The sequence below is a fragment of the Ostrinia nubilalis genome, chromosome Z (assembly GCF_963855985.1).
Source record: "Ostrinia nubilalis chromosome Z, ilOstNubi1.1, whole genome shotgun sequence".
Lineage (NCBI taxonomy): Eukaryota > Metazoa > Arthropoda > Insecta > Lepidoptera > Crambidae > Ostrinia > Ostrinia nubilalis.
The window spans coordinates 2,523,452-2,551,403 of NC_087119.1; the positions used below are offsets into that span (position 1 = coordinate 2,523,452).

The 27,952-nt window shown below is 38.1% G+C and overlaps 2 protein-coding genes across 2 annotated transcripts in view; one reads left to right on the forward strand and one right to left on the reverse strand.

The window, feature by feature from the left end:
• LOC135086731 (dual specificity calcium/calmodulin-dependent 3',5'-cyclic nucleotide phosphodiesterase 1C-like) overlaps positions 1-27,952 on the reverse strand; it is a 150,589-nt gene that overhangs the window by 32,946 nt on the left and 89,691 nt on the right. The window lies entirely within an intron of this gene.
• The window catches only part of LOC135086741 (paraplegin), a 35,609-nt gene continuing 22,311 nt past the window's right edge, over positions 14,655-27,952 (forward strand). The window contains exons 1-10 of the mRNA XM_063981531.1: positions 14,655-14,954; positions 15,263-15,424; positions 15,598-15,738; positions 17,077-17,214; positions 17,891-17,984; positions 19,468-19,601; positions 20,543-20,707; positions 22,481-22,632; positions 26,384-26,606; positions 27,348-27,481. Coding sequence (XP_063837601.1) covers positions 14,775-14,954; positions 15,263-15,424; positions 15,598-15,738; positions 17,077-17,214; positions 17,891-17,984; positions 19,468-19,601; positions 20,543-20,707; positions 22,481-22,632; positions 26,384-26,606; positions 27,348-27,481 — 1,523 coding nt within the window. The 5' untranslated portion in view covers positions 14,655-14,774. The remainder of the gene's footprint in view (positions 14,955-15,262; positions 15,425-15,597; positions 15,739-17,076; positions 17,215-17,890; positions 17,985-19,467; positions 19,602-20,542; positions 20,708-22,480; positions 22,633-26,383; positions 26,607-27,347; positions 27,482-27,952) is intronic.

A 27,952-nucleotide genomic window follows, 5' to 3' on the forward strand; every position in this document is an offset into this window, starting at 1 on the left:
AAGATTTCAATAATTACGACAGGAGGAGGTGTCGAATCGGTGCATCAGGTTTTCAGGAATATACCTACAAAACGCCATTTTGAATAGGTAATAATCACAAATGAAAATTGCAAACGTGCGCGCTCGGTCAGCCGTTGTAAACGCCAACTCTCGAACTATAATGAAAACTATTGATTTGGTTGTGAAAATTCACTATGTTGTTAAATCGCTTGGCCAATGAATTAATTATTATAAACATATTCCTTTGACTATTCCTTTATATTCGGGGAAACATACGGAAAAAAAAATTCAAAAGAAGTTTCAAGATAAATAGTTAAGGAAGTAGGTATACTTACTACTTAATTAAATTGAGACATTGATAAAAAAAACCAATAAAACATGTTTATTTCCACATTTAAGCAAAGAAGGGAAAAAATATGTAAACAGTGTTCATACGAGCGTGAGAAACCAACAGGTTGCGTCGGGCCGGATGAAATGTAATTCGCCTAACGAAAAAAGTACGAGGTTTAATAGCAAACTTATACATCCTTTATTTAGCTCCTTGTATTTATGAAGCGTGACACAGTAATCTGTTAGCAAAAGGCTAGTTTTATGGTACTTATAAGCTCGTTTTCGTGGAACGTGATAATATTATTACATTGCTCTTTTTAAGCTATCTTTTATGCATGAATTAACTTTTTAACTGCAACGTTTTACGATTGAAAAATTATAATTATCTTTCGACGCACGATTACCGCGTATCATAGATAATATTTGCTTGTAAATTAGGCTGGCGAGAATACAGCACCTATTATATACAGTCCACTATTTTATTTCTTAGTAATATTCGTTAGGTCCCTAACATTTTTTATTAAAAAAATGTGTGGATTTTTTTTTATTCATATAACAGAATGATGTCTAATGAAAGCAAAAATATCATAATTTAAAATTTCCAAAAAGTGTTAGCATAAGTACCTACAAATTAATGCATTGTGGCAGGACTTCAAACACTTTACCAATACCTACCGATGATAAAATCGTTCGTTCGTTAAAGGTTTCCCCAAATTATTTCCATAACGACCGGTCCAGCGCTGTTGCAACAAGCAGCGTCGCGCGTCAGACGAAAATGTAATTGATGAAACCAGAAATGTACGATGTTTCATACGGAACAGTGTGCCTACCATGAGTTTACGTTAGGTGAGCTCGCTAGCGAATACGTCAAAAAATTCTATGAAGATTTTATTTCTTGAAAGTAGCCACTAGGGGCGCTGCACAATATGTCATACATTTAAATGTCATTTTTTTACGCAGTCGCTAGCGAGCACACCTAACGTAAACTCATGGTAGGCACACTGATACTTCCTTCTATAAGACATGGATATTTATAGTGAGTGAAACAGTATTTTGTGATCTAAAACACAACGGTATTGTGATTATAATGCACGTATGAGGATCCAGGCATCCATACAAACTTTCGCATTTTTATTATTAGTAAGATATTAATACGGACACATTGCTACTCTTTCACGCAAAAAGAACCAAACGGATTTTGATGAAACTTTTCGGTATCATTGTTTATCAGAATAACATTTATGATTTGTAATGGTCTACCACAAAATTAATTTCACGCGGGCGTTACTATGGTTATTTAAACTCTCAGTAGGTTAAAATTAATTTAACTTCACCTTCTATATGTGCACATAATGCACTGTCCATTACCACAGGTTTCATATCTCATCAATTTAGTAAATTGAATTCAGTAAACGGTCTATTTAGAGTTAACTATCAGGTATCACTCATCGTACTGTAATTATGTTATACTGTAATACTCAGACTCAACGGTGTATAATTATGCATTATAATTACACAGAGGCCAGTTGCTCTACAGTTTACTAAATAGCTCAGATTGCAGTAATATAATTACTTCAAACATGTTAGAATAGGAGCCCGTGAACTCTACAGCTAGCACGAAAAACTTTCGAGTTCGAATCGTTTGCGTATTCGAATCGCCATCAAAAGATTTAGTACGAAATAGGGAGTACGAGTAACTACAACAGGGCCCTTGCAAACGTGTCGTAAAGTGAACTGAAAAAATGGTTGCACGAAACTTATTTTGAGAATCAAAATTGTTACGTTATCGTTTAATTCGACGGTTGAGTATCGAATTTTGTCGAATACGCAAACGATTCGAAGACAAGAGTTGTTCATGCTAGAGGTACTGAACTTCGTCATTTTATAAAAGCTGAAACTTTTTCAGCGCATGCTCCCAACACAAGGAAGAACGATAGACCATTTTGTTTTAGGTTATCGTTTGGCAGCTACCATAAAATGATTGTCTGGCAAGGGGTTGGAACGGTCAAAACCGTTTGGCTGATCGAAACATCATCTAACTATTGCCCAAATATTATACAGGGTGGAATTTTGCAATGCCACCTGAAGTTAAAGCACTCTCAATAGGTACTGTAAAAAAATACTCGAAGAAAACATTCCTTTATTTCTGAAATGAAAGAGAACACTGCATTCAAAGATTTCCGAAAATTTGCTTAGAATAAAGGTTTATATGTATACTTTGTAGCACCCATGCGAAGCCGGGGTGAGTCACTAGTTTATAACATAGTTAACATAATTCAGGAATTTCCGGGCTCTTAGTCCATGTACTGTTTTGGTCAGTGGATTAGTTTCTCTGTGTAATTCCGATATACCCAACTAATCATAATAAGTTTAATACATTATCAATTGGATTAATTAATTTACATCAACTCGATTAAGCGGCAACTAAACCGTAAGGGCTCGTTTGAGACGCGGGGCGTTGAGCGTCGCGTCGGGCGTTTTTACCGTTTAATGCTGAGGCGGCGCGTGCAGCGGCCTACGTCGTCCACGCGCCAACATAACACAAAGAATTCCAACCGCCTCTGTGGTCTAGTGGTAAGACCACCTGCTTCAGACGCAGAGGTCCCGGGTTCGATTCCCAGTGGGGGCAGATTTTTCTGTTCGGTTTGGTTGGTGGTAGGGCTTGTTCTAAGTCCGCCTGGCTAGCTACCACCATCTTACCTAAGTCTGTCGGCATAACAACAATGTTAACAGCATTGTTGTGTTCCGGCAGTTAGAGGTAAGATAGCCAGTTCCTCCGTGGTTGAGGATTCCGGGTGAAGCTCGCTTCCACCTTCGGCCTGATCATCACTTACCATCAGGTGAGATACAGGCCAAGAGCTTCCTCATAGTGGATAAAAAAAATCCTTGCCGCGTCCTTCGCGGCGTCGCCCGCCGCTTCATTCGCCGCGTCAGACGCGGCGTCGTTAGTCGCATGCGACGCCACAATTCAAACAAACGCTTGCAAAATAGCTTCTCCTTGAATGCTCTAAACTCTGCCGTATGTTGTGTGTTTCAGGCGGCCCGCTTAGCGCACCGCGCCGCTTGACGCCCCGCGTCTCCTTGAACGAGGCCTTATATTGATATTGATTTATTGGTACAAATGAACTAGATGTGCCCGCGACCTTGTATGATTGATGCATTATATACTTTTTTAGTCACTTTAGCGGACAATACTTTTTTTTATTTAAATAAAATTAAATAGTTCCGTTCTTTCAAGAAATCTGAAAAAGTCTTCGAAGTCACACTTATTGTAAAAGCTCAACTCAAGCCATATTAGGATAATCAAACGTATTTTTATCTTGATGAACGAGCAATTTTAAACAATACAATGCACTGCAATACGATATACTATTTTTGTTATCTTACGTACATACCACATTGAATTTGGTTAAACAAGTATTACTTTACTTTTTGAAGTAAACACGTATGCCACCCTATATTCTTTTTTTACAAAATTACCTTGAATGTTGATAAAAATAGACAACTCTTGGATAACATTTCGAAGGTAACAAAAGATGCCGATGTGTGTAGGATTTTCTACAAGTTTCTAATACTAGTCCAAAGTCACCCTCAGGATTTAGGTACCTCTGAATTACCAACCTATTTTTGGACACACGAGATTAAAGAGGTTTATATAAAAATAGCACACCATTATTAAGTTTGTAAGTTTCCATGTCCATGTTAAATTTTGTACTCAATGTTATGTTATATTCTTGCATGCATGGTGAGAAGATAATGACTGTAAATGTTATTATAAATAACTTGAAAAAATCGAACTGCCTAAGTTGGGAATCGAACCCACCACCTTTCGCTTGCCGGGCGACTGCGTAAGATAATTGTTGCCTCAACTAATAATTAATTAATATTTACTAAGTTGGACATTACTGAAAACAAAATCGGCACCTCGTATCTAATTAAGTTTTTACTTAAATAACTATGAAAATGACATGATGTATAAGAGTGCTAAAAACCAGTAGGCCTGTAACACCTAGTGCCTTATTTCAAAAAACTTACACCTGCCATGAGTACTGGTTTAAAATTAGGTATATTTCCTTAATGTCAATTTAAACTTGTGATCAACGCGGTTTTACTTTTTGTAATAAGGGCCCACCCTCGTGAATAAAATTGCAGGTAGAGCGAAAATAAAACATCGTTAAACAGTGAAGCGCTTTGCAACGTTACACTGGCAATCGCGCTATAGCAACCCAACTTAGGGTTCGGCCAAACCAACGCGATCACACGCGATCAGCCGGCGTGCAGCCATGGCGATCAATGCATTTAAGTCTGGTCGCCATCGCTGCACGCCGGCTGATCGCGTGTGATCGCGTTGGTTTGGCTGAACCTTTTTAAGTGCTACGGCGTAGCAAGTAAAAGCTGTAACGTTTCAGCTACAGACAGGCTACGAAATGCTACGGGCTACGGGCCGTAGCAACATTCCGTAGTATATTTCGCCGTCTCCTTCAATCTACTTGATCTCTCGCGTACTTACCTGTTAATGTGTTTTAACCTTTTTTTAATGTTAATGTATTTTTATATGTTTTAATGTTAATGTTTTCTTTTGCATGCTTAAATTTTGCTTCACATCTATCTCCTTTTTAACTTTGACTGTACAACCTAGCCTTAGAAACTTTAAAGGCCAATGTGTAATCTACTTAATTTTAAGCTGCATGTGTCAAACAAGGCTGTATGTTTCTTTATTAAAGATAAATAAATATTAGATCATGGATCGTTATTTCGTTCGAACGAACGAACGATTGAAGAAATAATTTTCTTCTTCGTCACTACACTTTTGTTCCAGTGGTGGTGGTCGTCACACTCCGATGGCAAGCCTCACAATCCGTCGCCATTCCTCCCGAAGCCTTTCTTGTGTACTCGTGAAGTGGACCAAATACAAAATAATCTGTATCAATAAAAAAACATTCTTTCCTATAACAAAATTCATAACAATCATAATAACAAAAAACACAATAATAACAAACATTCCTGTTTCGTTTAGATTTTAGTTTTGCGAAATGTCAAAGCGAAAACAATTTAACTTCAAAAACGAATATTGTTGTTTACATGAACTCGTGCGTGCAGTTTGCAGGATTCCGGATTCCGAGAATGCATCGTACTGGCAAATTCCAGGCGCATAGTAAACGGGAATATAGTAAAATACTAGCGGCTTCATTTTGTACTCAATTACAAATAAGCACTTCAGACGATCCATATTTGTTGCAATACTCGTATACATGGTGACATTGAAGTCGTTGGCATCCTTTTAAATTAAGACTCTATCATGTACAGTCGCGGAATGAAAAGGTTCGTCACCTTAGTGTCGGTTTTCGCTTGCACTAATAGGTACTGTGAGAGTCAAACCTGCCAACATAACAGTGCAAGAAACAGTGCTGCTAACATTTAAATAAATATGACGTTTGCTAACGAATAAGGTTTTGCTTGTTTATTTTTCTATCCCATCAGTGCAATGCAATGATGACATTGACCAATTGACAATAGTTTTTTTTATTTAAAAGAAATAATAATGGCATTTGAACCAACAAGAAGGTTTTAGTTTATCAATCATAATAATCTTCTTGACAAGATAAATCGTCAAACAACTTTGATCTGAATAATTTTGAACTTTACTGACGAACAGTTAAAGATTATTTTCTCTAACTCGAGATTATTCTGTAACATAGTTTCAAAAGGTAATATGTGCTCGCGATTCGTTGAAGGAATCAATTTGAAAACTGACGAACCTTTTCATTCCGTGACTGTACATTCCCTGAATATGAGGCAAATCCGTAGGTTTTGGTCATATTAGTGTGCTCTTAAAAAGAATTAAAAACGATTGTACTTTTGTTATAGTTAACATTTTTGAAATTTTAACTCATTGGATTTGTCTTAGGGAATGTACTATTATGTACCATGAGTAGAGTCTTAGTTTAAAAGGATGCCAACGATTTAAAAGTCACCCTGTATAACTTACAACTACATTACCATCATGCTACAGTGTTTAGTCTTAGTGTTTCACTTAATGTTGAACTCTACAATGTTTTCTCCAGTTTTTTTTTTTTCACAATTTAAGTAACTTTGGCTTTTGTCTAGTCACTAAACAACAAAATTATAAATGTGCCTAACACATTGCTATCTGTTTTCTGAGAGTAAAATCGTTTCATTAGTATATAATATTATTGTCTAATTAATTAACAAATTAAACCAGTTGGGTAATGTCTGAAAAAAAAAAAACGGTTCCAATAATATCATTTACAATATTTTGAGGCGTATAATAAAAATCTGTCAAGCTACTTACCCTCTCGACATCAATTTATCTGCTGCTAATACATATATATTTTGGCCGCCAATAAAAATCGTAAATCGTAAATTCGTACTGCGTAGGTGCAGTGCAGCAATTTGATTGTTTTGTGCTATCCAAACCATTTCCAACCTCATCCTGTAGGGTAGTTAACATATTAACTGCCGTGCAGTCCTTTATTAAACTTTCGTTTAAGCCTTTGACGCCGCTCCGTGAATCCTGTCATCAAAAAACGGCGAGCAAAATGAACTGCGTTCGCGGAACTACAAACAAAATGGTACCCTGTAAAATTCATTAAATTCCATTAAAAGAGGTGCCAGAGGAGTCAGACAATAACGCAAAGCGCATCTACCGGACGCTGACAAGCCTTTGACATGGAACTCCTAGTTATTTATCAGATGGAAATGTTCATAACAATTTTACGCAACAGCTAATTTTAACCCTTCAGTGTTCGAGTACGGTCAAGAGCACCAATAGAGACGTGACGAAAAAGTAATTATTAGATATTAAAAATATAAAAATTACTTAGCTTAAAATTTCCGCATAATGACGCCGGTACAAGCACCCAAAGTCAATGTCAAAGTCAAAATATCTTTAAAATATTTGTATAGACTACTATAGTATAGTGCTTACAAATCGTCTAATATTTTGCTCTTAAGGAGCTTCTGCATATCTCATAATATTTTTACCCTACCACACTATCTGCGCCCACCGACTATGATATGCAATAAGCATAGAATAAAAGTCATATGACTTCATGACATCTGCTGTTAAATATATTTTATTTCTTGATTTATTTTATTTTATTATTATGCTAACTCAACCGAAAAGTAAGGTGTTTTACCGATAAAAAACAAGTAATCACAAACATTTGTAAGCTCAGTACAAGAATGTACAGTGATTCACACAAAAACACACTCACACACAATCAATACAGTCCGGTGTGCAAACTGTGCACAATGTCCACAATACCACCGGGTGTACACATCATGCACATCAGGCAGTGCATGGCCTTGGGTACATACAAGTAAGTCTGAGATGTGAGTCTGCATAGTGAAGGCGCTTAATCGGATACGTCCAAAATGCCCAAAGCCTCGGAATACCCAATAAGCCCTACACACATATGCCTCACTCTCTAGAAAATAAGATATTCCACATATTTTAGAAAAAAATCTACAAGTTCTTATTCAGGGCTAGTGGAATACACAAACTAGACTTTTCCAGATTTTAGTAACTCGATATCTTTTATCGCTTTGTCCGATTATTTTACATCGATGTGTAGACAACATTATATCAAGTTTAATACTGTAGATTCTTGTGAAGTCGCATGAAGCATCTCTATGTAGTCCCTCATTCCAAATCGATGCATAAGTTAGTACTAATATAGCGAGGCGACGCGCGACGTCTCGCGATTGTTGCTAGTTCGATCTTCGTCGAACGCCGAACTATTTATGGTGAACCCAATACGAGCGCACATTTAACTTAATAACCCCTCCAGGGTTAACATAATCTATAATTAAAAGCGAAAGGTCACAAGTACTAGGAGTCTCAAATTTTGCATTTTTCCTTTTAGAACGTAGGTGCCTCAGGCGGGATTTTGCAAAATTTAATTCCTAAAGTGGTAAAATCCCGTGGATACCGATCCACGCCTACGAAGTCGCGGGCGGCTTCTAGTTATTAGTGATTTGTACGTGCAATAAAAAAACTCTTAATAAAAATACTTTCTGCATAACCCAGGTCCATTAGACCGACATTTATTATTCGCAGGTTAAAAGCACAGCTCAACAAAGTCAATACAAATTCCGGTGCACATGAGTTGTCTTAGCGCTTCGGGATATTTTGTAAGCCTTTTAGGAACTCGTGGCATCCAACAAGCCATCAAAAAGGGAGCTTAACTCAATGGATGTAAGCGTAATTTTGCAGAACGATATCGTTGTCTAGTTTATTGCACGTGCCACTTTGAACCTCATTTCTGGAATTTATCAACTTTTGTACACTTTTTGAAAAAACTGATAATGAAAACTAGGTATAATATGTATGTATAGGTACTTACTGCAACAATATTGCTTTTCTTTTATCCACAACAAGGAAGCTCTTGACCTGTATCTCACCTGATGGTAAGTGACGATCTGATGATGGTGATAATGACTAAGTATGCAACTAAAGTTTTCATATCTAGATCGAAGCCCGACTTTGAATATTTTGTCCTAGGCCTGTTCATTATAAAGTTTTAAAAATCGATTCGGAACGAAAGTGAAACTCTCTCGCGATTTCAATATCGCTCACAATAAAAGTTGCTTGTTGTGATAAGCATATCGGTTACTGAAACAACACCTTGTTATAGATCGACCGATAAAACAAGTTAGAAAATTTCCATCTAAGGCTTTTTATACACGAGCGGAATATAGCCGCGACGGCAGTGGCAACGGCAGCTGTCGCCACCTTTTAGTGGCGTTAGCTGCAGTTGTAGCTGTCTCTTCAGGATGCGACAAGCTATGGTGCTGCCAAAAGGTGGCAACAGCTGCGAGCCGCTCGTGTATAAGAAGCCTTAGTGCCCTTAGTACACCAGCACTCGCCCCTTTAACCTGAGTGCTACTTACGTACGTTGGCATTAGAATATTCTTAGAAAATTAAATACAGATTTCAATACAATAAAGTTTGAAGTTTGCTACTATAATACTTTTATTGTACACTAGTTTCTGCCCACGGCTTATAGAGCGCGGTTTTTATATGTGGCGGAATATTTTAGTCTATAAATAAATTTCTTATTCTTATTCTCATCTCGCTTTTTCTTTTCATAGGTACCTACTTACATAATATCGTCTAGTCGAAAGCACATTTTTAGTTGCAAAACGCTCTTGATATTAACATAATTAACTTTTTTAAAAAATAAAACCGACTTCAAATGCGTGAACACAAAAAAAAACTAAAAATTAAAAATATTGCGTATAAAAAAGTTCATCCCCAATTTTCCACCCTTGGGGGTGAAATATTTTCTTCAAATTCGCATGAAATCACCCTTTTGATAATACCTATTCAACAAAAAAATAATCGTTCAAATTGATTTATAATCGGCGGAGATCTTGCGTATAAAAAAGTTCATCCCCAATTTTCCACCCTTGGGGGTTGTTTTTTTTATTATTAAATTTAAATGGGACCACCCTTGAGGTATTACCTATACGCCGAAAAAAGATTTGTTCAAATCGGTTCATAATTGGCGGAGTTATCGCGTAACAAACATAGAAAAAAAAAACATACGGGTCGAATTGAGAACCTCCTCCTTTTTTGAAGTCGGTTGAAAATAACAAATAAGTTACCACAGTGATTATTATTATTTGGTCGGCCGTTTGGTGTAGTGGTTCAGAACGGACTACTATGTCGAGAGGTCCCGGGATGGATTCCCGGCCGGGCAGATGTTGAAATGATGAATTTTAATTTCTGTGACAGTGCCAATGACAATAGACAGTTTGACACCATACTCCAATAATTCGAAACCACAACTTTTTTAAAAAGACCCTTCATTCTGGTCTTAAAAACTTAATTAATTTTAAATTACCTGTAAATTACGGTTTTTGCGCGCTTTTTTATTTTTTTTCGCGCGACCCATGATCCTAATATGATCGCGCCGGCTCCGCCGATCGATGACGGCGATGGCGATCTGAACGCGTTGGTTGTGGCGTTGGTGTGGTTGAACCTTATGACATAGTAGATTACTGAAACGAAAATAAACATTAATTTAACCTGACCGCTTGCTAATTACAGGACTATGGGGAAGGCAACTAATTGACTTTCGAGACTTAATGGGTGACACTGCTAAAGAGCAAATAGCAGCTAGTATGGAACCAGATAGCAAATAGCATTGTTTCAAACCTACCATTCGCATCAAATTGGAGATTATTATTCCGAGGCTTGGTCTTGTAATCATTTATGATTATTTAAGATTTGTTAAATTACTAACACGCACCGTTCCAGCACTTGTATACTAACAAAATAATATTCCTAATTCACAAACAAATGAATTTTATTGTAAATTCTTTTTGATGAAATAAATGTTTTAAACCGTAACGTTACATACGAATTACGAAAGTAACTCAATGCTAATGATATTCGCTACTAATTAAGCTGCAATGAATACTGCCTTTAATTGATTCAATTAAATGAAAGGTTGATCTCGTAATGAATACCTACTAAAATAAATCTCCTAATTATCCTCTAGAGCCTTATATTTAGTCAGAAGCAAATGGGCGCCAGCCAAGCTTTTTGACAAATCTTTAGTGGGCGCGCAGACTATTTTTGTGAGATGAATATTATTATAGTGTATGCCGTTTGGTGTAGTGGTTCAGAACGGACTATGCCGAGAGGTCACGGGTTCGATTCCCGGCCGGGCAGAAATTGAAATGATGAATTTTAATTTCTGTGATGGGTCTGGGTGTTACTATTAAGTATGTTTATTAAGTGTATTTAAAAAAAGTATTTAAGTACTTAGTATATCCGTTAAGCTAGCACCCATAACACAAGCAAATAAGTTGCTTCCTTTGGCGTTAGCTGGTGCTGTATGAAATTGTCCAAAGATTTATTTATATAGTTCCTTAGATAATTACATTTGGCTGAATATGCGGATGCACACAAACGCTTGCTAACGGGAATCGAACCTGCAAAAGTGCAAACACTAAGCCTGAGTTGCACCACCTAACTATGACCGTAACTATAACGATAACCGGTGTTTTTTGTATGGAGTTTGACAGATTTTTGATGTTTGTCAAAGTTAAAGTAGGTGCAACCGAGCCTAAGACTATGTGCAGACCACCGATTTTTAGTTGGCTGATAATAAAATTGTGCCCGATAATAAAATTATCGGGCACAATTTTATTATCGGGCACAATTTTAAATTGTATGAAGAATCAGCCAAATCGAATCGGTGTAATGAGCGCACTTCCATGCCGATTTGATTTGGCCGATTTTTCATACAAATTAAAATCGGGCCCAACTATCGGCCAACTAAAAATCGATGGTCTGCGCCTAGGCTAAACAAAACTACCGTCAATGTCGCCAATTTATAGCTGCAAAGCTCGATTCATTTCGTCACGGGTGACATTACTCGTACTATTATTATACAGGGTGGAATTTTGTAATGCCACCTGGAGGGAATGTACCTACTCTTAATACTGTAGATAGAAAATTTTACTCAAAGAAAACATTCCTTTATTTTTTAAAAGAAATAGAACTGCATTCAAAGATTTCCAAAAAGCTTGCCACACCCGGGAATCAAACCAACTAAAATCTGTTAAAAATTACACCCTCTATTTTTATTGCATCGATCGATCGTTAGTGTTAAGTTTAAGGATGAAATCTCTCTAACGAACTCTAAATTATTTACAGAAAGTTAAATATGATATGGTGGTGAATTTTCGAAAAACATTCGGATAAGTTATCGTTTTTTTTTTTTAGTAAAATTTTCTATTTACTGTGTTAAGAGTACTTTCCCTCCAGGTGGCATTACAAAATTCCACCCTGCCTACTATGATAAGTTCATAAGTGCATAGCGGATGGCACGTGGCAATTGGAATGTACGACTTCTCACGTTACGTATCAGTTGATAGTGTTGATACCTAACTTGCATTATGAGAAAATGTATTTTTGCGTTCTAGTTCTGCTATTGTTGTAAAGGGGTGAGATGGAACAGATTTGATTATTAATTCGATATTCTTTTCTAAAAGGGTGTTAATTACTTACTTACATCGGCTTCTTTATAATAGCACTTTTGTCTTATAAACATTTACATTGTCCTCTAAATTATTAAATCAGCCACCATCAATGCGCACCCAAAAAAAATATCTCAGCCACTATCATACAATCTTTGATGTTAGCTTCTGTAATAACTTAGCATGGCAGTTATTTTTAGCATCTAAATTTGTGTGTAAAAACTAAGATTCAAACAGTAAACTTCTCAAATAATTATAAAATAATAATATGTACTTACTTATGTGGCACCACCAAACAATCGGTGTCACATACATCCATAGTATCACCATCTAGTTTTATAACTCAGCATCTTTAAAAATTTATGTAACATCAAAATTTATGACTCGCCCTAGTATTGTTTGATCACCAAAAAGTACCTAAAATAAAATTGTCATCTAAATAGTATTATGGCAACCATTTTCTCATAATTTGAAAATGTCGAGGCAAAAATGTTTATATTTTAAATAGCAGATATCCCGAAAACTGTTACAGAATATCGAAAATCACAAATTAAATTAGTTAGTTTTCATTTTGTAGAAATAGTCATATCGCTAGGTCGCCCCGGACACACTGGAAATTGGAGGACGAAGCAAGGTTTAATAATCCTTCCTGAGCTAGATATTTTTTTGTTTACTTTTAAATAATTTTATATTTTCTGCAAAATTCACTATACTTTGATTAATAATAGCAAATTAAAATAGAATAAAATAAATGAAACAAAACTGCTTCATTCTGTTTAACTTTCCCGCCAAAAAGTATTTAGGTAGTGTCAGTTGTCACTGTCAAATACAAATAGAGATGGGCGTAAATATTATCATTTATTATAATCGAATTTTAAGTAAATGGTTAATCGACTAGGAATGTAATGATAAAATAGGGTTCCACACAAAGCTTTTCGGTTTTATCGGTAAAAAGATATTTACCCTCCCGACGTTTGCTCGGGCGCCATGAATATTCTTCACCCACCCGCATTTGCACAATATTTTCGTCAGTGGTACAGCCAGTCCGACAAACTACTTTAAGGAACGATTCTCACTGACCGGTGCGCGCCGGAGCGCGTCGGAGCGCCGTGAAGAAAGTTGTATTTTATTATCAGTTCTTAGAGCCTTAATTGCTTACAACTGATTCATACTGGCATTTCAATACGGACGGATGCGTGCGTCAGAAGCCGGTCGGCTCCTAGCGTATTCCTTGGAACACAAGCGACTGCGCTCGACTGCCGTCGGCTCCGGTCGGCTACCGTAAGTCATCCACCCAAATTTTTCTCTACCTGTTTTTTTTCATTTTGGTTGTTTTGCATCTTCTTCCAACGCGATTGCTAACAAAACAAAATCCCATTCCACCATTAAATAATACAATTTTAACACGTCCACACAGTAGGAGTTACTAAACTAGACTGACAGCGATATGACACTTTACTTGACTGATGCCAGCAGATAAGCGCGCATTCCACCGCATTTTTGGCTGAACGGACGCTGCGCTGCGCTCCGACTAACGCCGATCGATGTGTATCGTACTTATCAGTGTCCGGGTTTCTTTGAGACGGCCTGATCACACGGACGGAAAACGCGATTTGCACTGTATTATACCAGATTCTACGCTGATGTTAGGCTAAATCCATCTTCTCGATTGAAATTCCTCTACTTTTTAATTTCAATGGCTTCACGTATCAACCTAACATGGTAAAATAATGAATTTATTGTGGTCTCTTAAAATGTATTTCTACTGATTATTTTCTTATTTCAAAATGACTATTGTTCTACTATCATAATGTTTTCTTACTTTCTCGTGACACGTCATGCACATTGAAGGAAGCACCAGCCGTACAAGTCAAACTGATTTAAATTTGACAGTGAGTGATTTCAATTATTTTTCTGCTGTGGAGGATCTTGCGAAAATTCGCCGACTGTCTGAATACTAATTTAATTCGTAGTGTGGATCATCCATTCATCATAATTGTGTGTACTTAGTCCATTGAATTTAATTAAAACATTAAAACCGTTACTTATAACCACTACCAACCAAAATATAACATGGCAATTACAGTAACTTATACCTAATGTCTTTACAAATCCGAAGTCCACTGTAGTTTAACTGCGTGAGGTAAAAACAGTTTACGTTGTTTTGAGATAAGAAAAAATAACGATATAAGGTGAGTAGTTTAATATTCAACTCATGTTATATTTTCGAATATTTAGTCGATATCAACATCACTATTACATCTTCGAACTAATTTTCTTAAAAAAAAAAGTTTCTCGTTGGTTGACAGTGACAGGTGTGGTGGTAGTAAAACAAAATCCCGAAAAATAACCAAAAAATGTTATCTTTTTACGTTTAATTGGTATTTATTTATTTTTAATCAAGCAATAATTTTATATTTTTAAGAATGTTGTCAATAAAGAGATTACCGACGCTGTCCGCCTCGAAGATTCAGTCAAAGATGCACTTCGACTTCCGACACAGTTTATTACAGCACCAAATAAACAAACGATGTGATTTCAATATAATAAATTTGTGCAGATCATTCTCAGCATTGCATAACTTGACGAGAAAATCCAGAAATCCGGTAAGTTACATAAACCTTGCCTACGCAGTTAGGTTTCATAGAGTTCATGTATGACCCAATGTTATGAAATATTTTGGAACTAGCTAATGAAAACCATAGTTACAAGGCTTAGATTTGCCGGCTACAATAATATAGCAATACCTTATAGGCAGAAAAAAGCATAGTATTTAAAAATTGCTGTAAGTCCTACCAGTTTTAATTGAACCCAATATTGAATGGTTTTCATGCTAACCATGAATTTCTGCGAAATCTTGTTGGTATTTCTTTTCATACTTGCTTATAATATTCTTATCGTATTTTAATTACAGAAACTTCATCAGTTCAATGCAGAGTGTAAAGCAGCATACTCGCTTTTAAAGCGATCAAATTTGCCAGCGTTGAATTCAATTGTAAATACGAAGCTAGGTTTCCGAGGCTTGCATACAACTTCTCCATCGTGCGATAAACAGAATGAACCTAATGATGACAAGGTATTTATAGTATTTATTGATGAATAAAAGTATCCTGTTCATGCCACACTACTTATTATTAAAAAAGCTTTCCCAGCTGTTTTAGCTTATAAATTCTGAGATCATAGTTGTGGACTCAGTGGCCGCAAAATTTAACTTATCACTATTTTGTATTCCATTGTTGTTATTTGCAGAACAAAAAAGACAAGAAAAAAGGTGACATAGATGATAACATGCCATCGCTGCTTCTAAAAGCAGCATTCTGGATGCTGACCACTAGTATACTGGTTATTGCCAGCTCCCTACTTGTTCCTAGCGACAACACGCAAAATGAGGTAAGTGCTCCTGTTAATATTGTAGTTTTTTTTACACTTTCTCAGTACCAGCCAAAATGTTAACCTAAGGTGTTAATGAGGCAAGCTACATTGGGAGTATAACATCCGTATTCACGAATGATACTTGCTTATGTGAAGCCGAAACACTATGCAAAGTAAATCGCACAGCATTGATTAGAGCTCTGTGATTGGTTCGCACTCACTCAAGTAAGAATAGGTTAGCTATGAATAGGTTTTAGGGACCCTGTGCGTCCATGTGCAATGTGATACCATAAGTAATGTTTGAGAATACGGTTGTGTTCTGATAAACCTACCTACCTACATATTAATAAAAAAAATTAATTTTGAATTTGTTATTCACATAGCTTAGTACCTGTCTTTGAAAGTAAATAAATGTAATAGTTACCTATTTATAGCCTGACCAGGAACATAAAAACCCTGGCATAGAGGCGCCTCAATTGCATTTGATAGTGCAACACTGAGTACAGTCGTACATGTGTTAAATTAATAGGCTAAATTTATGTATCAGGATTCAGGATTACGGGCTAATTTGATATTTTCATAAATTACCGAAAAAATATTATTAAAGGTAACCTGGTTTAAATAAATTAAATGAAACCATCAATCGAGCTAGTAGGATTTATTTTATTATTCATCAATAATCAAATTCAGAACTTGAATATTCAACTGCAATGTCTGCTCATCAACGCTTCAAACTCGGTACTTCTTTCCCAATTCCATAAAATTCAAAACTTAGAAAGTGACAAAAAACTTTAAAATAGGTAGTTGAAACAGACTACAGCTAATTTTCATAGTGGACTGTACTATACGATAAACATGTCAGTCAATTTGACAACCTTTGTCGGAAACATTATTCAATGAAAATATTGTCCGAACCGTTAGTATTTCTCTTCGACAAATACATTAACACATTGGGAACCACTTTTCTTTCACGACTATAAAAATATTTTAGCAATTTAATTCACAAAATCAATTGCACACATTTAAAATAAAGTTTGTTTACACTTTGACAACAATAGACTGACATGCAAGGTGACATGTCAATGAAGTTTTCAGTTACTGTTGCCATTAAAAGAAATTAGTACCATTAGTTTTCCGCAACATGGCGAGGGTTTTTATGTTCCTGGTCAGGCTATATGTAGAATTTTTATGTGCTATGGCATAAGTGACATTGTTCTTTATAATGTGACCATTATAAAACAAGCTCACATTAATACTTGAGGAACCTGAATTTTTCTTATCAACAGCTTCTTTACTACTGCCAGTTTTGAGTTTGCAGCTCAATTTTCATATAAATAAAGTTCTTATCCGTTCCAGCTCATCCGATATGTCTCATGGAACGAGTTTGTCTACTCCATGCTGTCAAAAGGTGAGGTGGAGGAACTGATTGTGAGGCCAGATATGGAAGTCGTCACCATCATCTTGCACGAAGGAGCCATCATCAAAGGGAAAAAGGTATGAAATACAAAGATTAATGTAGCCTAAAACATTTACCTATCAAGTGCTAGTTATAGAAAACATTATAAACCAAGAGTTATGTTAACTGTGCAAAAGTTTGAATGAAAACTGTATTAACATAATTAGCAGTTAACCCTGTCCTTCATCTATATTCTATACTTCTATATCTATCTATACTAATATAAAGCTGAAGAGTTTGTTTGTTTGTTTACTTGAACGCGCTAATCTCAGGATCTACCGGTCCGATTTGAAAAATTCTTTCAGTGTTAGATAGCCCATTTATCGAGGAAGGCTATAGGCTATATACCATCACGCTACAAATAAGGCGGTTATCACACTGCGCCGCGCTCCGCCGCGGTACGCGGGACGACAGATTTAATCATTGTATGCAAGTACCTCAGTTTGTATAGAAAACACGCGCGGCACAACACACTGACAACGCGTCTGCGCGCGGGATTTTTTATAATTATGAAATCACGCGCGGCGGAGCGCGGAGCAGTGTGATAACCGCCTAATAGGTGCAGAGCAAAAATGATTTTCACGGGTACGAAGTCGCGGGCACTGCTAGTTTATTATAAATTATGTTTAATAACCATTCATTTATATTTCCATATTAAAATTTACTTTATCAATGTTCTCTAGGTACCTATAGTAATCACTTATTTGCTTGTAGACAAATCATCGAGTGTACCATATGAATGTTGGAGACATACACAGATTTGAAGAGAAACTTAGAGAAATAGAAACAAGCTTGGGAGTTAAAGAAGGTATTTATATAACTATTGCGCTACTAAGCAATACAATAATAACGGCCCTTATATTGGAATGTCATGACGCGCTCCAAGACATTGCAGCTGTAAATGGCGTTACCCTGCAATGGATCAAAGGGCACAGTAACTCTTTAGGCAACAACGCAGCAGATGAACTAGCAAGAAGAGGTTCGGACACAACAGTATTTGGTCCGGAATCAATACTGCCGATACCACAAGCACAGATCGGGAACTGGCTGCGCTCCAAAACAGAAGAAAAACACCACACATAATGGAAAAATAGCGAAGGATGCAGGCAATCAAAAGATGCGGTTCCGTACGTATTGAAAGAGTTCTCCCACAGCCTCATCAGACTAAACAGGGACAGCATCCGCAAAGTCCTGAGTGTTATAACCGGACACTGTATGCTAAACAAGCACCAACACAACATAGGTGTTACAGACAGCCCACGATGCAAGAGTGCAGCAACGTAGCAGAACAACAGGCTCAATTTCTCCGATCACCATCGTCGCTGCAGGATTCCTGTAGCAGCCTAGACGGGCTGCTTGCTTTCTGGGGGGATCTGGGGTGGTTGGAGTAGGAAGATAAACCACAAATCGCGCACAAAGGCACAAAATAAAAACAATACTTCGCGAAGAGTGTGTGTCATGCTGACATTGCATTGAGTGCGACTATTCGTTCGCATACAGGTTGCAAGTAATGTACGTACAGCACGACTACATACGCAGTCACATGTGATTGAATGTATTCTGTTAGTTAACTCACAGTCTAAAACGTCAACTGCATGGCACATTGCTGTCGCGAGCAATGTGTTCTGTTTTTGGGCATATTGCTGCGACATAGGCCACGCCCGCTTTTCACGTCTCCCTTTAGTTTGTATGATCAGTGGTTAAAACTCTAAAAAGTTAATTAAAAAGCGTAGGCCCTAAAGAAATATACCCTCCTTTTGTGCCTTCGGGTAAAACACCACTCATTTTAGGGGTCCGCGTGATCTATGGCAATGTGACTTTTTTGTGCGATCTGTGGTTAAAACTCTAAAAAGTTAGAGTTAAAAAGCGTAGGCTCTAAAGCATTGGTTCCCAAGGGACAAACAACAAATACCTTTAAAGGGGCCATCTGTGTACTTAAGTATAAAAAACCTGCGACCGCTGAGAGAATGCTTTCCAGACCGCTCGATACGACCAATAAATAATCTTGACTGGGCGCGAAATTTTTGTATGGTCGAAAGGGCGCCCGTCGCGCGTCTCAAATAAGTTTGGGAACCAATGCCCTAAAGGAATATACCCTTCTATTGCGCAGTCGGATAAAGGCCTATTCAAACCTGAGCGATATTCGCTGCCGCTGTGGGTAGAGGTACATACCGCGCGGGTTTCGCTCAGGTATTTAGTATCAAGTACCGCGGCTAGAGCGTTTTCTCTGCCGCAGACGGTAGCGAATACCGCTTAGGTCTGAATAGGCCTTAAAACTCCACTCGTTGCAGGCGTCCGCGTGATCTACGACCGTAACGGCAGCGTGGCCGGCAAGGTGATCACCACGCTGCTCATCGGCGCCGTCATCCTGTCCTTCCTGTACTCCACCAAGTCGATGAAGATGAACATCAACCTGGGAGGCTTTGTGAGTTACTATCTATTGTACAATAATCATAACTTCACGCTAAAAAGCATTAATTTAACTTAACTTCAGATCGCCGGCGCGATCAAAGGCCAATGACAGGTCGCGTGAACTGTCGTCCACCTACAAGGTGGACCGACGACATCGTAAAGGTAGCAGGGAAGCGCTGGACGCAGGCCGCTACCAATCGATCAACATGGAAAGCATTGGGGGAGGCCTATGTTCAGCAGTGGACGTCCTATGGCTGAAATGATGATGTGAACTGTCATAGGTCGCGTGACCTGTCATTTTCCGTTGATCGCGCCGGCGATGGCGATCGGCACGCTTTGGTGTGGTTGAAGCTTGTCTGGCTTGCACCATTTTACTTTGACTTTAACAAACGTCAAAAATCTGTCAAATTTCATACAAAATACACTGGTTATCTTTATAGTTACGGTCAAACTTAGGTGGTGCAACTCAGCTTGTCAGTTAACATATCAAAAAATACCTGACACGAAAGTTTAAAAAAGGAGGTTTTATGTTCGGTTTTATATTTTTTTAAATTCATCGCATCAATGATAAATTACAGAGTTAAACGCACAAAGCTCTGAAGTGCATTCTCGTGAAGTCAAGTGGTAAAAAGTGTAGCACTATATGACGTCATGCGGAACTTCAACGCGAGATAAAATAAGCTTGTCCAATATTTTTGATACTATAACTGACGGGCTTAACTAGTCTATTATTTGCCTATATCTACGTGATATTGTATACGTGTTTTTAAAAGCTATTTTCATCATCATCATCATCATCTCAGCCATAGGACGTCCACTGAACATAGGCCCCCAATGCTTTCAATGTTGCCCGGTTGGTAGCGGCCTGCGTCCAGCGCTTTCCTGCTACCTTTGTGATGTCGTCGGTCCACCTTGTGGGTGGAAAAGCTAATTAAATTTAAATTAAACCCTCAGAACCAGCTAAGCCGCGCCAAGTTTACCCTAGTAGATAGCATGAGCGGTCAAGGCAAGGGCGTGAAGTTTGAAGACGTGGCTGGACTGCGCGAGGCAAAGATCGAAGTCATGGAGTTCGTGGACTACCTCAAGCGGCCGGAGCACTACAAGAGCTTGGGGGCTAAGGTGAGAATGCTTTGTTAAACTGTTTCTATATTTATTTATTTACTAGCTGACCCCGCGAACTCTGTTCCGCCTTAAAGGCAATAAATAAGCCATCGCAATTTTTCCTTATTTGCTCACCGTTTAGACCTACCCTGGACTACGACAAACATTTTAAAACCAAAATCAGCTCAATCGGCCCAGCCGTTCTCGAGTTTTAATCAGACTAACGAACAACAATTCATTTTTATTTATATAGATTAATGCAAAACACTTGTAAGCTTACAGAGCAGGTCCAAAGCGCTTACAAGCTTAAAAATAAAATAAACATGTCATACACTTAGGTCACAATGTTACATGTTATCTGTATCTGTGTGCTTACCATGAGTTTATAGGTGACCCACGCTGAACTGTCCCACCAAACTCAATGACAGGGGGGCGCTACCATCGTTCAACTATATGTTTTCCAACATGGCAAAAATCTGAACCAGCGATCCGGTATTGACGGTGGCGCCCCACTGTCAATGTCATCGACAGGACAGTCCAGTATTTTGGAACTATACGTTAGGTGTGCTCGCTAGCGACTGCGTAAAAAAATGTCATTAAATGTATGACACATTGTGCAGCGCCCCTAGCGGCTACTTTCAAGAAAAAAGATCTTCATAGTTTTTTTTGACGTACTCGCTAGCGAGCACACCTAACGTAAACTCATGGTAGGCACACTGGTCCCCCTAAATTATATCCATTTTTTCCATGGTGTTAATACAATGAGATAATTCTCATTTAACTTTAATTCCTTTGGAATAGAGCAACAACCACGAGCTGTCAAACGAAACCAATTTTGGATGACACTTGTGTGTCAGTGTCAGGATTATTTCACTGTTTTGTGCAATAAATCAATCACTGAACCAGTCACCACGTTTCTAAAGCGCTATTTCTCATAAATATTCACGATTTCACTCGCGTAAATCTCAAAATATATCAGAGTTAAAATTATCAGCGTGCCACTATGCCTTTAAATGCGAAAGTTTGTATGGATGTTAGGATGTCATAATGTATGTTTGTTACTCTTTCACGCAAAAACTACTGAACGAATTTTGTTGAAACTTTACAGTATTATTGTTTGCAACCCAGATTAACATATAGGCTATAGGTAATTTATGCCGATCTGTGACGCTAAATTTCACGCGGGTGAATCCGCGAGCAAAAGCTAGCAGTACGCACTACTTTTGTTTGTTTTATAAATGCTTATTTTGTATCCTGCTGATTTCTTATTAACGTTATGCTGCAACTTTACTATTTCTTGTAAATAATGATTTATCTATCTATCTATCTAGTGCAGTGGTTCTTAACCTTTAAGTCATGGGGGACCATTTTACCAAATTTCTGTCTTGTCAGGGACCACCTCATAATCGGTCAAAACCAGTTTGACTGCAAAAATCAGTTAAAAGTGGTTTTAACCAAGGTTTGCAAAACTCACACTTAGTGCACTTCGTGGACCACTTGGAATGTCTCCAGGGACCACCAGTTAAGAACCACTGATCTATGCTGGATTTCTATATTCAATCCTAATCCAAATTGGACGGATTTTGATTGTCAACTGTCAAATATTAATATGTTTTAGCCAAAATATCTGCGGTTTTTGATGTTTTTACATTTTTATATTGTTTATATGACTATTTAAACAATATTAAAGTGTAAATGCATCGAACATTTTGGAAATATAATCTAAAACTGAATTCAATTTGACAGTTGTAATCCGGATTTGTGTATAAAAAATCCCAATTATCCTTCCAGGTGCCGAAAGGAGCGTTGCTGCTGGGCCCGCCTGGCTGCGGCAAGACTCTCTTGGCCAAAGCAGTGGCCACCGAAGCCAACGTGCCTTTCCTCTCCATGAATGGCTCCGAGTTCATAGAGATGATTGGCGGGCTAGGCGCTGCGAGAGTCAGGTAAGCAATATACATGTGTGGACGATAGCACATCAGATTAAAGCCCGGTCTGTGTGCACGTAGAATTTTGTCCAATGACCCCAAGTTGCTGTCGCGCTCGCACACTCACTGCGGGCGCCCGTCGCACAGTCGCGAAAGCAATATAATTACGCGCGAGCGATAAGGATGGGTAGCTTGGGGTCATTGGACAAAATTCTACGTGCTCACAGACCAGACTATATACGTTATTGATGTTAAGATGCCACGGAATTTCGCTTGATGTGATTGGTCTTTAATAAAATTTACCAAGTAGGACTATTTTAGTTAAAGAACCACGATAGGACTACGTCAGGGAAATGAACCACGTCAGTCGTTTAAACGAAGTTATGCTGTTGCTATTTTATTACTTCATCAACATTCTCCTACTCTCCAAGAGGGCTACTCTCCCAGTAACTCGTCGGCGTCGTCGAACAACGACGTATCTGCAAAATGTTAAGTTTCCAGGAGAGCGTTTTGAAGTTTTGGAACCGGTATTTTGTGTCTACAAAAAAAACTACTTGGCTGATCGGTTTCAAATTCGGGGATGTTATAAATATAAAGATGTTATTTTATATAAACTATGTACCCATCTCCAAAAATGCTTAGTTTTTTGTAAAAATCACATGCGTCATTGTTCCATGGACAATTTGAGGATGTATGTGATAAACCGTCGTTGTTCTGCGAATTTTTTAAATCAAATATATGACGTATGCCACTTTTAGTCATTATTCTACGGAACTTCTGCCATGAGTACCCGTCGGATGATGAAGAAAGTTGGAGGAAATAAATAAAAAACATTGTTTATTAGGTTTCATTATTAATTAATTTATAAATAAAGACAATAGGTATCAAAGAAAATTAACAAAAATCAAGGATAGATAAAACACATCCATATACTGCGGCAGGTTATGCAGAAGATCGAAGAGTTATAAGTTGCCACTATGCTTGGAGTTCGTGGACTATGAGAAGGCCTTCGATTCGATCGAGATTTGGGCAGTGCTGCAATCTCTCCCTGCACCGCGGCCGTATCGACTCTCGTTACATCGAGGTACTGAAGTACCTCTACATGAACGCACCAATCCGTCCCGAATACAGAAGCAGAGCACGAGCGCGATTCCACTACAGCGAGGCGTAAGGCTGGGAGATTTTATACCTATTTCCAAAACTGTTCACCTGTCCAACTCCTGGAATGTAAGGATTCGGCATAAATATCAACGACGAGTACAACACTCACCTTAGGTATGCCGACGATAATAATTATTATGGTCATGGCAGAATCTTTGGAAGACCTCGACATAATATTAAAGACCTTAATCGAATATCCCAACGGGGCCTTTGGTTGTCTATGTTGCACCCTACCCAACTTCGGTTGGGATTGATGTCTACCTTGGACAAAAGATTTAGCTAGGTAGGTCCAACTTCGAGAAAGAGGTCAATCGACGAATCTACCTCGACTGGGCAGTATCCGGAAAACTAGACATCTTTTCGTCCAAAATCCTATAGTGCCTAAAGACGAGAGTCTACCATCAGTGTGTGTTACCCTATTATAGGTCCAAAACGTTGGCTCTCAAAGAAGCTCAAAGTTGCACGGCGTGCTATAGCAAGGGTTATGTCAGTGTTTCTTTACGAGATCAAATCATAAATGAGGGAAGTCCGTAAACAAACTAAAGTCGATGACATATCCCGACAGATTAGCATGCTGAGTGACAATAGGCAGGACACATAGCCTACGCAAAACTTACGGCCAATGGGGCACCAAGGTTCTGAGTAGGCTGCATACCGAAAAACGAAGCGTGCGACATCCACCCACAAACCAAGGCGGAACGATGATCTCATAAAGGTAGCAGGAAGGCACTGGATGCAAAAACTATCACCTATAAGATCTTGCATTTTTTGAATAATGTTGGGATCTGCTTGAAAGGGTAAAGGGGGCATTGATTTGACGGTGTAAGTGCTACTTAGAAATGAATAAAATAAATAAGTATAAAATTTAACTTAGACGAAAAGCTTTCTAAGCATACCTATACTTACAGGGTGACGTGTAATAAGTGAACATCCTTGTAAGGGATAACAGGTTATTGTAACCAATTTATTTATGTAGGTATATGCCTAGGCAAAAGTCAAGCATTTCTCAGTTTTAATAGGGACATCCTAACATGGTGTTCCGATAAAAATTGAGCGGGCGCCCTTTTATCACACTTTTTTCTTTTATATTATTACTTTTATGTTTTAGTGTGTGTTTAATAAAGTCTTTTATTATTTTTATTATTTATAGTTTAGGCTTTTTCTACCTTAGCTTAAAAGCAGGAAAATTTAAAATCAGCTATGGGATATTAATTATTATTATTTTGATTTTTTGTATGGAAAAATTACATTGTGTTTTGCGTAGGCAAATACTTATCTAATTTGATTGCAAATGACATGCACTATAATCCTTTACAAGGATGTTCACTCATTACAAGATGTCATTCTGTATACGCAAAAAAAACTTTATTTTTAACACAATGTTTATTTTGAGTAACAAATCGTCAAAAACAAACACATTAAAATCAAATTATTGTAGTCTCAATTTTTTGTTTTATTTTTTAAGCAATTTAAAAATAGAACAAAGACGCAATTGGAATACCCGTCCCTAGTACAAAGTCGGTTGTGTATATCCGACGTCAAAATTACCAAACTTTACCGAAGTACAGCGATGGTTCTGATCAAACGTCAAACAAAAGTCCTTAGAACAATGTAAGTTCAGTACATCCGCCACCAAAAACAATTATTTTGTACCAAACATTCTTAATGTTTATACTCATCAATCTACCTACAAATACCATAAAATAAAAACGAAAGGACACTGTTTCTTTTATTTTCGAACTTCCTAGTACAACGACGGGTGTGTACGTACGTCACAGTTTTTTTTTCTCTGACTTCCCTAGTAAAGAGATGGTTGTGACTTTCAGTCATCAAAACGATAAAGTGTCCAAACTTATAGATGTAAAGACGAAATTCTAGATACATTCAATATCAATACGAATACAAATGTATAAGCTATTCCAACAAACGATGTGCAGTCTTCCGAAGTACAATGAAGCTTGCACAAACACGTCTCTGTACTGCGTTAGAATAATCACATCCGTCGGTGTTCGATTCTGTATCTTCGATATTATTACGAATTTTGAAAAATTAAAAAATTAGTTTATAAAGGGGCTATTTTAGAGTAGTTTAATGCAAAAAAACAGATTTTGACGGTTGCGATCATACGACGTTGTTCGACGACGCCGACGAACTATTCTCCCACAAATACAGGCTGTCCCAAAAAGTAGCGTCAAGCTGAAGCCCAGAGATAGAGCATCAGTAGGACTATCCGAATCACCCCCATGTATATTCCGCGATTTTTAATAGTTTTCGAGTTAACATTGTTTTCAATTTCTGTGTTTAGTGGTCACTGTGGCGCGAATAGAAAAGGTACATGTCTGATTTTTTTTATTATTAGATGAATACTAGGCCTAGCTGATTCAGAAGTATTTACATCCATAGCACGAATGTAAACTAAAAAAAGTTGAAAATCCTGTGTGTTGTAAAAAAGAATCATAACTCGAAAACTATCAAAAGTCGCGATGATTCGGGGCTACCCGAACCCGGGCTTCGGATTGACATTACTTTTTTACACCCTGTATAAATTACTTCAGAGACCTTCTTCTCTAAGTTTTCTCCAACTGATACTTATTTACTTGTCTCCCAGAGATCTGTTCAAAGAAGCGGCTTCTCGTGCGCCCTGTATCATCTACATAGACGAGATGGATGCGGTGGGCCGCGCGCGGTCATCCGGCGCGACTTCCTTCGGCCCCGGTGGGGGGGAGGGGGAACAGACCCTAAACCAGCTGCTGGTGGAAATGGACGGCATGAAGAGCCGGGAAGGAGTCGTGGTACTGGCCTCGACTAACAGAGCTGATGTGCTTGATAAGGTATGTCTGATTCACAGATCACAGAAACTAAAGGGAGTGCCAAGGGGGCGGGGCCAGTGTCGCCGCAATATGCCCAAAAACAGAACACATTGCTGCAGGCGTCGTTATTCGTTAGTTGAGTACTGATACCGCAGTGGATAATGAGCACATATTTTGATTACTTTGTTTTTAATTTCTGATGCGACACTGAGTTCCGAACTCAGCGCATTAGTTGGCATCTGTCCTCTGAACATGGTAATCTTTAAACGGCACTATTCCCACCTCTCTTTCCCACCGCTGCTACTCCTGTGTGTAGCCAGGATCTACAGCTTGACCGCCAATAAAAACCCAACCAGTGAAGTAAGTTGATTGAAGATGAAAATTATTATTTACAAAGTCACTTACGCATGCGCACAAACGTTTCAAAGTACACATACCTAACTACACACCCAAATCTGACTATAAATAGGTATGCAAGAAGCAAATTTAGAACAATGAGAATATTTATAGTTAGTAGACTAGCGTCCGCCCGCGACTTTGTACGCGTGGATCCCGTTTTATCTCCTTAGGGGTTGAATTTTGCAAAATCAAGTCTTAGTGAGCACCTAGGTTGTAAAAGGAAAATTCCATGCAAGAGACTCCTACATTTGTAGTTTCTGAGATTTCGTGATGAGTGAGTCAGTTAGTGATCTTTCGCTTTTTGTAATGCATATAGAATCCACCTCCGCGCCATGTTGGTAATAAAAAACTGTTACATTCCAGGCACTGCTCCGACCGGGCCGCTTCGACCGCCACATCCTGATCGACCTGCCGACTCTTCAGGAGCGCGAGGAGATCTTCCAGCGGCATCTCAAGAGCATCGTGCTGGAGGAACTGCCGCCCTACTATGTCAAACGGTAAACACCACAGAGGGCAAAGTGTGAGTTAACAAAAAACGTCCTCACTAGTGAACGCTTAAAAAAATGACATTAAACGTATGACGGATTGTAAAGCGCCCCTAGCGGAAGCGTTCAGGAACTAAAATTTTCATACATTTTTCTAACACGCTTACTAGTTAGAACGATTGATGTAAACTCAAACGCAGCCCACAGATGACAGAAACTAAAGGGAGATGTGAAAAGGGGGCGGGGCCAGTGTCGCAGCAATATGCCCTAAAACAGAACACGTTGCTCGCGACAGCAATGATGACAGCAGTGACGTTAATTGGCAGGGTGCAAAGCAGGTGGAGGGAAATAAAATTGTCATTTATTCGCTATCGCTAACTTGAGCTGTCAAATCCATATTTCAGTAAACATTTTCTAATCGTTTTTGAGATAAAATATGGTTCTAGTAAGATGTCGTTGTGAATTGTAATAACACCAAGAATA